General features: G+C 30.1%; 3 protein-coding genes across 11 annotated transcripts; 2 read left to right on the plus strand and 1 right to left on the minus strand.

Moving 5' to 3' along the window:
- The first annotated feature begins 456 nt into the window (after positions 1 to 456).
- On the plus strand, positions 457 to 8,380 carry LOC114875180 (WD repeat-containing protein 81). 7 transcript variants are annotated; one of them, XM_029185167.2, is made up of 23 exons: positions 594 to 965; positions 1,035 to 1,270; positions 1,331 to 1,487; positions 1,566 to 1,821; positions 1,897 to 2,059; positions 2,135 to 2,542; positions 2,605 to 2,805; positions 2,874 to 3,019; positions 3,092 to 3,279; positions 3,355 to 3,935; positions 3,998 to 4,419; positions 4,509 to 4,802; positions 4,877 to 5,037; positions 5,103 to 5,298; positions 5,371 to 5,777; positions 5,847 to 6,022; positions 6,091 to 6,371; positions 6,437 to 6,566; positions 6,639 to 6,813; positions 6,893 to 7,284; positions 7,345 to 7,788; positions 7,872 to 7,978; positions 8,071 to 8,380. In XM_029185167.2, the coding sequence occupies exons 2-23, from the start codon at positions 1,055 to 1,057 to the stop codon at positions 8,300 to 8,302; spliced, it is 5,733 nt and encodes a 1,910-aa protein (XP_029041000.1). In that variant the 5' UTR covers positions 594 to 965; positions 1,035 to 1,054; the 3' UTR covers positions 8,303 to 8,380. The 7 variants fall into 7 exon arrangements, with proteins under 7 accessions (XP_046142692.1, XP_029041000.1, XP_029040999.1 ...); XM_029185166.2 differs by having other exon boundaries at positions 3,355 to 3,441; positions 3,514 to 3,935; positions 5,103 to 5,777; XM_046286736.1 differs by lacking the exon at positions 594 to 965 and adding an exon at positions 457 to 543 and having other exon boundaries at positions 5,103 to 5,777.
- LOC114875183 (RAD50-interacting protein 1) lies at positions 8,354 to 11,640 on the minus strand. Of its 3 annotated transcripts, XM_029185174.2 has the most exons (13): positions 11,623 to 11,640; positions 11,340 to 11,488; positions 10,992 to 11,230; positions 10,753 to 10,926; positions 10,547 to 10,681; positions 10,205 to 10,466; positions 9,915 to 10,140; positions 9,684 to 9,849; positions 9,427 to 9,607; positions 9,140 to 9,360; positions 8,889 to 9,054; positions 8,700 to 8,833; positions 8,354 to 8,638 (listed from the first exon to the last, which is right to left on the minus strand). In XM_029185174.2, the coding sequence occupies exons 2-13, from the start codon at positions 11,466 to 11,468 to the stop codon at positions 8,461 to 8,463; spliced, it is 2,211 nt and encodes a 736-aa protein (XP_029041007.1). In that variant the 5' UTR covers positions 11,469 to 11,488; positions 11,623 to 11,640; the 3' UTR covers positions 8,354 to 8,460. The 3 variants fall into 3 exon arrangements, with proteins under 3 accessions (XP_029041007.1, XP_046142694.1, XP_029041008.1); XM_046286738.1 differs by lacking the exons at positions 8,354 to 8,638; positions 11,623 to 11,640 and having other exon boundaries at positions 8,717 to 8,823; positions 11,340 to 11,569; XM_029185175.2 differs by lacking the exons at positions 8,354 to 8,638; positions 8,700 to 8,833; positions 11,623 to 11,640 and having other exon boundaries at positions 8,928 to 9,071; positions 11,340 to 11,569.
- On the plus strand, positions 11,536 to 12,204 carry LOC114875188 (probable protein BRICK1-B). The gene is made up of 3 exons (XM_029185183.2): positions 11,536 to 11,756; positions 11,952 to 12,034; positions 12,107 to 12,204. The coding sequence occupies exons 1-3, from the start codon at positions 11,636 to 11,638 to the stop codon at positions 12,131 to 12,133; spliced, it is 231 nt and encodes a 76-aa protein (XP_029041016.1). The 5' UTR covers positions 11,536 to 11,635; the 3' UTR covers positions 12,134 to 12,204.
- Positions 12,205 to 12,221: the final 17 nt, after the last annotated feature.

Here is a 12,221-nt window from a genome sequence, read left to right on the forward strand (position 1 = left end):
CAAGTGATGTAATGTAATGTTTTTGGCAAAAGAAAATTGAAAAGATATAAAAACTTGGTCAAATTAATATGTAAAGAATAAATCACAAATTAAACCAAATATTTATTAAATTTGATTCAGTATGTTAAACATACATGAAAAACAAATATGTAATGTGTCTCAAAAAGGTTGTATAATTCAAAAACTGCAGTTTCTCTATATTATCCTAACATGTGTAAAAATACCTTAGTTTCATTTGTTTATATCTGTAAAATCAAACAGCAGATTGTAAAATGATAGAAGAATACTCCAATTTATTATTACATAGAGAATCTACAGTTTTCAAGCTGTATAACTTTTTTAGAATAACATGTACTCAGGAAGACTAACCAGTGTATTTTGAATCAGATTTATATTGTCTGGTCAGACAAATGAGAAAATGTTTTGACTGCAATCTACAATACAAAACCTACATACATATAAATACATGTTCATTCTACATATCTTAAACTTTTATTTATTTTATTGTTATAATCCAAGTTGTATATATTGTTATTTACACAAGTAAGTTAACAATAAACCAATTTTTTACAAAAATAATATAATATTATTACAGATAAAAGGTAGTATTCCATTTTTGATTAATAACAATAACAACATTAGGTTAAATCTTATCATTCATTTACATGAAATATTTTATTATTTTTTTATGAAAGTGACAAACCTCTCATATTTTAAACAATGGATAAACAATAGAATAAAGATTCATAGAGATTTTTTAATATATCCAAAACTATTATGTGATAAACTATTATTACATACTATCCATTTTTCAAATTGTATGACAGCATTATGAAATTGGATTTAAATATGGCGTCTGGTGTCAGCTGTTTATTTGCTACAAAACAGCTGTATTTGACAGTAAAAGATAACAATAAACATACCATATAAATACATTAGTGCATTTATATTTTAAACAATAAACGGTATTAACTTAACAACAAAGAGAATAGAGAAAAAATATACATTTAAAATGCAGAACTTTTCTTTTATAGGTATAAACCACAGATAAACAATGGATACAATAAAGAAAGATTTACTTGTGCCAACAAAATATATAAAAGTAATAGATGGCAGAATCTGTTTAACTGTTCATAGAAATTGGCTTGCTAATTTACATACTATGGGTCCAATTTCTTTTATTAATCATGAACGATTAAGAGAAGATGAAGTTGCTGCTCATCCTATGTTGGATGAGTTAGGGCCAGATTGGATGCGAATATATATTAGGGTACGTTATTAGAGCACTGTATTAATTATAATTATACATTATTGAAAACATAATTTGCAGGTGTATAAGAAGCAGCATAAATATGCTGTTCCACTTCCAAGGGGAAGGCATGCGAATGGAAATACTCAAGCAGATTTAACATTTTCTCAGTTAATGCATTACGTCGCCGAAACTAACTATAGAAATTTATGGAAAGAATGTTATAAGAAATATTATAGTACATATTTTAAATGATTATTAAGCATAAAGTTATATCTTCCACTTCTATCTACATAATTTTTATTTGTATACTTAGGTCCATGGAATTGTATAGAACAAAGAGATCAGTGTAATATAACAGCTAATGTAAGTGATACATCGATAATGCAAGAAGTGTTACAAAAGATGTATGGTTGTGCTTTAATTCAAATTCAAAATGGATCAGTTGTATCTATATCACCTGGTGTATCCAATCAAGTACATTGCAACCTTCTTCCAGTACTATGCGCTATTGAAACCGCATCTGCTTTTCTAACATTACACGAGCAGACAGCAGAATATTCTGTTAGGGAGTATGTATATGTTATATTCGTAATTTCTATTTGATTTAAACTGTATCTATCATTAATTATTTATTATCATTGAAGGTGTGTTATGTACAGCCCTGCTGCTCTAAGCACAAGTCATGGAAAACCATTATTTCTGATATACCAATTATTACAGTTATCTAGAGATTTGCACGACAGGGGTTTAGTATTAGGAGAAATTACTCTCAGTGATATATTACTTATGGATAATTTTACCATTCAGGTGAATATTTAAATGATTTTTGCTGATTAAGTTTTCCATTGAAATTATAACTACTTCTCTAGATTTTATTATTAGGTATTACCTAAACTAAGCGATAATATATATTTAAAACCTGAACCCGAACCGCCTAAAGTTTCTGCTGCTCAAGAAATGAAAGGAAAAAGTTTCAATGGTCATAAAAGAAATTTTGATATTTCAACTGTTATGTCACGAGGAAACCCTGAATTTGGAATGAACGAAAATATTGAAAAATTATGTGAAATGTGGGTGTATAACTGTATCAGTAATTATGATTATTTAACTGCATTGAATAATATGGCTGGTAGAAGATACGGAGACCCGAGTTGTCATCACGTAATGCCTTGGGTCACAGACTTCACATCTCGATGTGGTGGTAATTGGAGAGATTTAACGAAATCCAAGTTTCGATTAAACAAAGGCGATAGGCAATTAGACTTAACATTTGATGCGCAATCTACAGAAGTATGTGTAAAAAAATTATTTTTAAAAATTTTAGTTATAATGTACTAATGAGTTGATTACAGGTGGGACATCATGTATCAGATGTATTATCAGAAATAACATATTACGTTTATTTATCACGTCGCTATGATAAATCTGTTCTTTGCAAATACGTTAGACCTCAGTGGGTTCCAGGTGAATATCCTGCTTCTATACAGAGATTACATGATTGGAGTCCAGACGAATGTATACCACAATTCTTTATTGATCCCAGTGTTTTTAAAGTAAGATCAATAATAATGAGTATAAACTTTACATCAAAGAATTGTGTTTAAATATTTATACTTTATAGTCTATTCATGAAGATTTACCGGATTTAGAAATTCCCAGTTGGGCCACATCACCGGAGGATTTTATCGAAAGGCACAGAGAAGCTCTAGAAAGTTTTCACGTATCCGAAAGATTGCACCATTGGATAGATCTAACTTTTGGTTACAAGTATGGACATAGTAATTCTTTTAATATATATACTAATGTCATCAATATAATCATTATTTTATTATATTTCAGGCTGTCTGGTTCAGCAGCTGTAAAATCTAAAAATGTTTGCTTACAGCTTGTTGATAATCATACAAGTTTAACTAATACTGGTATAGTTCAACTTTTTACGCAACCACATCCACAAAAAATTATTCCTTCCCCTTATTGGTGTAAAATTCCACCTCGATTGCGTTCATCTTTTATTATTAATAAGTATAGTATGTTTAATGTGTTTTTAATTAGTTCAAAGTAGTGTATTTTCAATATTTTATTAATCAGATGTGTTGTTACAGAGAATGATCAATCTGGGAATAGAACTAGTGACGACGAAGGTCACAGTTCAGGATTCGAAGAGGAAGAATTACCAGCATCAATTCTAAGTACATCAAGATCATCACCTTTGGTTTTAAGTAGATTATTAAGTCGCTCTAGAGGCTCTTTACTTTCTACAGAGGACAATGTCAAACAAGATAAATCCACAAATCAGACGATAATTCTTCCAAAAGACTATAATCCTGTTACAGCCATCATGCAAGTGGAAACAATGCATACATTTATGAACAAAGTGAGCTCTCAAGTTTATAAGCCAGAAATTGAAGTACACGAGTCGTCTACAAATTATAAACAAATTGTTGCTAGTGGACGTATTAAAGAACAACAAATCCTTGGTTGTTTAATTGTGGAAATATTTTTATCCAACAAATTTAGAGCAACATGGAACGTCGAAAAGATGTCATTCGCTAAAAGACTTACTACCTGCTTGAACACCTTAAAACTGTCCGCCGATAGTTTACCAAAGTGTGTAAGAAATGCCGTCGCTTTATTACTTCAGGTTGATATTATTCCCAGAAGTTATAACGTTGATAATATAGAAGTAAGTAGTTCTTTAAGAAACAAAAATACTATGTATCTTAAACGATGCAAATGTGTTTTCAGGTAACTGATACACCATTTCGTTATCCGACTGTTACGTACATGGGCCTTCCTCCGCCTTCAGCCCATCAATTTCTTCAACCGATACTTTCTGGAAGTTTGTTTCCATTTTCGAAGTATTACAAGCATTTATTTAATATTGTAGAAATGTTACAAGAATATAATAGTTTGGTACGTGAGTTAAATTTCATCATGAAATCTGAAGAAGACATGGATGTTATACTTAAAACAAAAACAAAATTCCTTTGTAAAATCAGTGAATGTAAAGTCAAAGCGATTGCAATTGAATTGGAGCATTTATTATCCCATACCGGAATCGCAAGGGAAGCTTGTTTAGAGCTGATAGTACCACATATACAACAAATAATGGAAGAATCTTACAGTGCTGTTTTAGCTGCTTGGTATTTATTTGATCCTATTGCTAAGTAAGTAATAAGAATTTCATAATATATTTAAAATTAGGTTTATAAATTACACCTTGTATTAATTTTAATCAACATTTGTAATCTTTTAGGGCACTGGGTCCTAAAGACACTGCACAGACATTCCTTTTATCCATTATGAGATTATACGAGAATGGTTCCTTTATGGATAATTCCCCATATGCTGATATATTTCCTTCAGGACTAGTAGCAAAATTTAAAACTACGCGTTTATATCACAGAAATTTTTTGTTAAAACTTATGGTAAGGTTGGGTCTACGAAGATTTTTAGAAAATTTTATTACACCTCTCGTGGAAGCGGTTGGAGGATACAGAGATTATATTCAAGGATCTTTAACTTATACCCACAAAAGTGGCAACCTTAAGTAAGGAAATTTAATAGAAAAATATTTACAACATCACATAAACGTTAACAATTAATTTTACTTTTATTTTAAAGAACTTGTGATTTAAGTGGAATTAGTAATGAAGGGGAAGGAATTTTGTCCCCTTTGGATGAAGATTTTTCTGCTGATTCGGAGCATAATATTCCTTTATCCCCTGGACCTGTAAATAATGATTGTATGCGTGATATAAATACAAATGATAATGATGTCGAAGGTAAACCACATATAATGTAGAAGAATCTATTTTAAGAACTCTTTAGAATTCGTTTTCTATTACAGAAGTATTTACAATGGAAACAGAAGAAAATTCTTCTGTCTCTGTAAACTCTGGTGTATCGTACGATATTGATTCGCACGTTGATTTAAATTTGAATCTCAATGATGATTTAAATGAGGAAGGAAATAAAATTTCACCTGTTAAATCAGTTAAATCACCAACGATTCCAATACCAAAAGCCTCCAACTCTTTGAATAAGTCAATAACAGAGTTCAATAATATTAGTTGCAACGTAGGAAGTAAGACTTCTAACGATGAATTTACTTATAGCGGACTTACCCATTCTGATAATAATTTCGAAGAAATATCTACTGTCGGATTAGAAGAACAAAATCCAACAATCATTCAAACAGATGATATCAAATCTAATGCTGCGATACACGAAGATATTCATATTGATAATATTTACCAAAAATCTACTTCAAATGAATGTACTACCTCCGAAATGAGCGCAGAATCTATTATCTGGTTATCTCATCGACTTGGTCCTGTACTTACTGCTCGCTATTTATCTAGAAATTTATTAAGAATGCTTACATTGTGTTACACTGGGAAAGAAAATTTAACAATAATCAGTGATACTTTGATAACTATGGAAGGAATCAGTTGGAACAAAAAGGTTTTAATTGGTGATCATAATGCTGCTAAAGTTTTGGAATGTCTTGCAGCTATCGCAGGTTCGTTTATTTATATTTATATCACAGTTAAACTAGATTTTTAAAATTGAATGAAACTTATTCGTGCAGGTCTATATGGAGAACAGATTATAGTATTACAATACTTCGCGCATATGGTGGAACTTTTAGCACTTTGTAAAAGAAAATTAACGCAAAACTTGGAAGGCGGATTAATTTCATGTTTAACTCTTTTAAATCATATTACACCGTATTTGAGTGATGCAGTATTGATGGATGTACTACATGTAAGGATATATTATAAAAATTTTCTTAATGATAAAATCTATTTATCAAAAATACATTTTTATTGTAGGAATCAATTGTAAAAGCGATACTATATCCTACAGTTCGAATACTATCATCTACAAGATTTACTTTTCCAAATGGTGTAGAAGCACGTAATGTAATGGCAGAAAAATGTTTAGAAACTTTGTTCATGTTTAGTTTACGATTAGGAAGTGTCATTACACGGAATCATCTAGCTGTACCTATTCAACGATTTTTCTTAGCATTTGATAAATCCTTTAATCAGAATGGTGCAGGAAACTATAAAAATGAAATTGGTCAAAAAACAATAAGTGAACATTTAACAAGGTAATTTTGTAATAGTATTATCCATTGAAATTATGTTAAAAATATATTCGAATATATTCATAAAGGATCAAAATTTCGAGCGAAGATAATAAAGACGTTCTCGGAGTTCAATCAAATTTTAATGCGGATGTCGCGGATTCTTATTCTCCACCAGCTACAGAAAATATGGATGTGTCAGATCATCAAAAAAATAAAGTAATTAAAGAAGGATGAAAATTTAGCTGCTAAATATTTAAAGAAAATTTTGATAAATTATATAATTTTTAGGCACTAGAAGAACTAAGAGCCGTGTTCACAGCAGAGTTTGCTCACAAAACGTACATGCTTTTTTACAAATGTATCGACAGTGAAATAATGGAACAAATACTTAAAAATCATGAACATATACATAATTTGTGTCGGAAATATGAACAAGAAGCAAGAATCGCTTGTTCTAACAGCGGTACGTTATATTCTTTCTTTTAATGAATTCGTACATGTAATTACTATTTAATTTACCATTTCGTTTTTTTATTTTAAAGATAATGCTTCATATAATAGTAACTACAACATGACGGAAAACGCAGAATTAGTAAATAAAGATGCATTAAATTTTGAAAATATATCAGTGGTAGGAAATAGATTCTCGGTACAAAAGAATAATATCGGTGATCGTGTAGTATCTGAAGGTGCATCTGAAGCGAATTACTCTTCGTCCATTGGAAGACAGTTACGAGGGAACTGGTTAGCATATTGGGAACATGAAATTGGAAGATCAGAAAAAGATACGGCGTTTAATATAAAGCAAATAAAATTACAAACTTTTAGCGGTCACACTAACAGTGTCAAATGTCTATCCGTATTAGATAATGAAAATAGTTTTATGAGCGGAGGAAGAGACAAGACTGTAAAATTATGGAGTTTGCGAAGTCAGGTAAAACTATAAGAAATATGTAGTAAATCAGAGGAAACTAATTATATATTTTATTAACAGGGAGATGGAAATACCGTTTCGTCTTGTCAGTATACTTATACTGGACACAAAAAATCTATTCTTGCCCTTACGTTCCTAGAATCTTTAAGATACGTAGTCACTTGTGACGGAACGATTCATTGTTGGGATCCTTTCATGGGTTCTCTTCTTGGATGCCCAGAAAGTTCTCGACCTGTTCCTGTGAATACACTTGTCGCAAGCCCTTCGCCGTGTACAACTTTACTTGCTGGAACAACTGATATTACACTCAGAGTTATTGATTGTAGAACTTTTCAATATGTAAATGAAATGAAGGTATCTGTGAATCCAACAGGTTTAATTAGATGTATCGCAGTAGCGCCTAGTGGTTACTGGGTTGCGTTAGGACAGGCATCAGGCTTTCTAACAATTTTAGATATTCGCACTGGTCTTATCATTGCCTCCTGGAAGGGTCATGAATGCGAGGTATGTTATAATGTATTATTAATAAAATATTTCAACTTTTTGCAATTTGGAAAGTTTTTTAACTATTATTATTTTTTTTTTAGATATTACAATTAGAGGCAATCAATGAAACAACTATAATTAGTTCTTCGCTGGACGAAACTATTGCCGTATGGAGTGCATTGGATGGGAAACTTAAATTTCATATGAAGTAAGATAAAATATCATTTTATTATCCTTTCTATTTAACTTATATTGTTCTGCGTACTTTTATTAATAAATTGTGGAACTTTTAATTGCCAGGGGTTCTACCGAACCAGTGCATTGCATGGCTACTTACGAACAAGAATTAATAATAGGAACAACAGCAAATCGTGTTGGAGTTTACTCGTCCATTGAAACAACAACATCATTTTCATCATCAAAATTAAAATCTGATACTTTTAAAGGACTTCTCACTACAATGGCAGTGCTCCCTCTTAATAGATTACTATTGTTAGGTGCAGATAATGGAGGTATAACATTGATTTGTTGAATATTGTACATACATAAATAAAACTTCTAAGTATATAAATAAATTTGAATATAATTTAGGAATGTAATATAATTTCACTTATCAATATTATTGTACAAAAAAAAATATAATCTAATGTTTATAAGATTATACAACAAATTAACTTAAAAAAAAATATTTTATACGTTTGTGATATCTGTTCTTGTTCCAATTACTTTTAGGGCAAGTTCAGGAGTCATCTTATGTACTCCAATTTCTGCTAACACTTCTTTCCCTGTAATTTCGTCATTAAGAGCTTCACGTAGTAACATTGCCGAACCCAACATGATATTTAATAAAATGCACGCTTCTTTAATTCTGAAATATAATTTGAATAATTAAAAAATTGTCACATACTTTTCCATCATTTATAACTTACAGTGGAAAATACGATTCTGGCTCGCTGATATATAAGCCAAATAATGGGAACAAATTTCTGAAAACATCATGTTGCAATTGTTCGGCCCCACCCACGTTAAAATGATTCACCAGAACAACTTCTTCTAAAAGAAACTGTAATAAAATAATATTTAATACAGAATTCATTACATTCAGATTAATAACTTACTTGATCAAACTGTGAAGCCAAATTTTTCCAAGCTTGATGAAATAGAGGCAACGCAAGCGTGTTATGTAGTAGATTAAGTTGCGTTGCTAATTCTTGAAACATAGAGTAACCACTTGGAGTGACCGATAACGAAATTACTTCTTTAGTAGACTGCATTGCGAACCACCTATAAAATATAGGTCTCTACTCTTCATATTTATCAACATAATTTTATATATGTATTATATTAACTGCATATTAAATATTCTTACTTATCTGTTCTATACGGTCTGCTTTTTGCTTTTACGTCCAAAGCAACGGAGTCGGTAATTTCATTTATCCATTCTTCCTCCGATCTTCTTAAAAGTCCTACTGCTTCATCAAATACCGTACCCTCAACTTCGCCTACATTTTTAGTGATGTTATTTCCTTCTAACGTTGCAGTTTCGACTGCTTCGAATTGTTTTTTGAAAAAATACAATTGCAAGAAATGCTGTAATATTAATAAACAATGTAAGAATAATACACGTAATCATTTAATTGTTTTTGAAACACTTACCACTGTCACACCCCATTCTTCTAAGACAGTTGCAACGTAATGTAAGGTATTAAGAATACAGGGAATGAGAGACGTTAAGAATACATGGTATGATAGGTGTTCATAATTTTCACATAACAACTGAAGTAATCTTATTCTCCAATCGTCAATAAGCTCCAACTGAAGTTCAAGGAACTGTAACCTTTGTAAATTTTATTTTTCTATAATAATAAATTGCTTTGAATTATAATAGAGAATATTAGATATGTATTGTTTACCTGTGACCTGGTTGAGGCAAATGCTTGTACCTATCGGAGATCGTAGTAAGAAGAGTAAGAAAAGCATCTGCACACTCTGTTACTTTCATATCATCACTGTCGGAATTTATTAACTTTTCCCAAGCTGCACTTGAATTTAAAATAACATCCATCTTTTCAGTAGCATCTAATATAAAATGTCAATATTAACATCTATCATATGTAGACTTATTTTGGTAAAAAGTATATTACATTTTTTTTCCATATTAATCCATTTGACAAAGATATGAGCTTGTGTAAGAACGAAAACAGTGGCTGGCTGAGCAGAAGGATAAAATAAAGTTTCTCTCAACTCTCTTTCAAAACTCAGAGCCTCGTCAACTAAATGAGCAAACAAAACATCATCGTATTGTACTAACGATAGTTCGGAATGGAGTTTTTCAACTGCTAACTGCACCAAAGCCCGCATAAATTCTACCTAACAAAAAAATTATATTAAAATGTAATAAGGAATAATATGTATTAAATTAATTTAGTAATACCTTCATATCTACGTGATTAAAACCTATTGAATTCGCAGTTGGTTGTACATTCTTTTGTACCCACTGAACATGATCTTTGATCCATGTTAGTACCTGGGTAAAAAACCACTCTGGTTTATCTTGTCGATTTGTTAACTTTGTACCTGTGAAATGATATATGAACCTCTGTCTAAGTGGTCGCACCATCAGTGAAATTGGCAAACTCACAGGTTTAAAGTCTGTTAATAATACAGATGTTACCACTGATTTAACAGATTCTTCTCTAGATATCGTTACGTTAAAGGTAATATAAAAGAACTTAATGATTCAAAGAGAAGAGGATTAGAATAAGCAAAAGGATACGGTAACTGCAAATGTAATAAATATTTTGTAAGTATCTTAAATTTAGTTAATGTCTCTGGGATGGATGTATTCAATGAACTTGTATTACTACCACAAAAGGGCCACTTCAGTGCTTTCAATACATCATTATATTCTCTAAAAATTATTATATATAATATGCTGTGTTGAATGCAAATAAGTATATTAGATATTAGATAAAAATATACTTGGATAATTTATCCTTTATAAGATTGTGCCAATAGCGTAGCGTTTCATTTGTATAAATCTGGAGATAATGGCAAGCTGATGACCTCAACTGGCAGCTAATATTTGTAAGATTTGTGTATAATGAGATAGCTGATTCATCATCACCAAGTGTTAAACATGTTTCTATTTCATCACTGAAAACATATTTTTTTATATTTGTGAATAATTGCCAAATGTCTTTTTTTAAATAATATGTTACCTAATATCTTCAACATATTTTATGAAGTTCAAATAAGATAAGGATTTCTCTAAATAACTTATAGCATCAATAATTTCTTGAACATTTAAAGTTTTATCATTTTCATCTATTGTCTCTTGTACGCTTGATCTGAACTCTATAGAAGACTGTTCTAATCTTTGAAATTCAGTGTTAATGTTTTCAACACTTTCTATCACAGCTTTTACTTTTGAAGGGGCTTCTGTTGATGCCATCGACAGCTAAAATTTAAAAAGCTTGGTATATTATACATAATATATATTACATTTGGTAAATGAATTTTGTTGCAAAATTTTCAAGTACATAACATAACAGTTTACAAATACGTACCGATTTTTCAATTTCATTCTTTTGTGCAATAAGACGCTGATGAAATTCATATATTTTATTCGGTCTATCTAAATCAGAACCTAGCTCTGCATTGAATTTTTGTAAAATTTTTTCTTTTGTACCTGCCATATTGTTATATTATAAATATTCTGAAATGTAATTGAATGTCAAAATGGATTAATTTGAGGTTATGATCTTGTATTTGTCACACATATAAATGGCTATATATATATGTATACAATAGTATAGGATAGTATATACACAAATGTATTTATATATATACCATTGTTTTAAAAATGGCTGCCGTACATCGAGAAGCTATTCAAAAACAAATTCAACAAGATTGGGCAAATCGAGAATATATAGAAGTTATAACTGGTAGCATAAAAAAGATAACTGACTTTCTTAACTCCTTTGGTAATTTCTTTGAAAATACTATTTTCCAAGCAGAATATTTTATCAAAATGTAACATGTCTTCCCTGTCAAATAAAAAATTTTGATTTAAGTTTAAAGTATTTAGTAGGGTCTCATAAAATAAAGATATTTGTAACATTAGATAAATTGAATTATGTACATTAAAATGTAATTTGTTATTATTTTATTTGAGACAGATATGTCCTGTAGATCAAGGATAGCTGTCCTCAATGAGAAACTTACAACACTTGAAAGAAGGATTGAATACCTTGAAGCATGCGTAAGTTATCTTTATAATTAAAAAACATGATATAGTAAGTTTGAATTTATTTACAAATTATTGTTTTCACAGGTGACAAAAGGGGAAACATTAACATAAATTATTTTTAAAACTGCTTTTAGAAATTGTAATTTTTTGTATAAGATTCTAAATGAATAAATATATAAGTGTATATATAATAAAAAAA

The sequence above is a fragment of the Osmia bicornis genome, chromosome 8 (assembly GCF_907164935.1).
Source record: "Osmia bicornis bicornis chromosome 8, iOsmBic2.1, whole genome shotgun sequence".
NCBI lineage: Eukaryota > Metazoa > Arthropoda > Insecta > Hymenoptera > Megachilidae > Osmia > Osmia bicornis.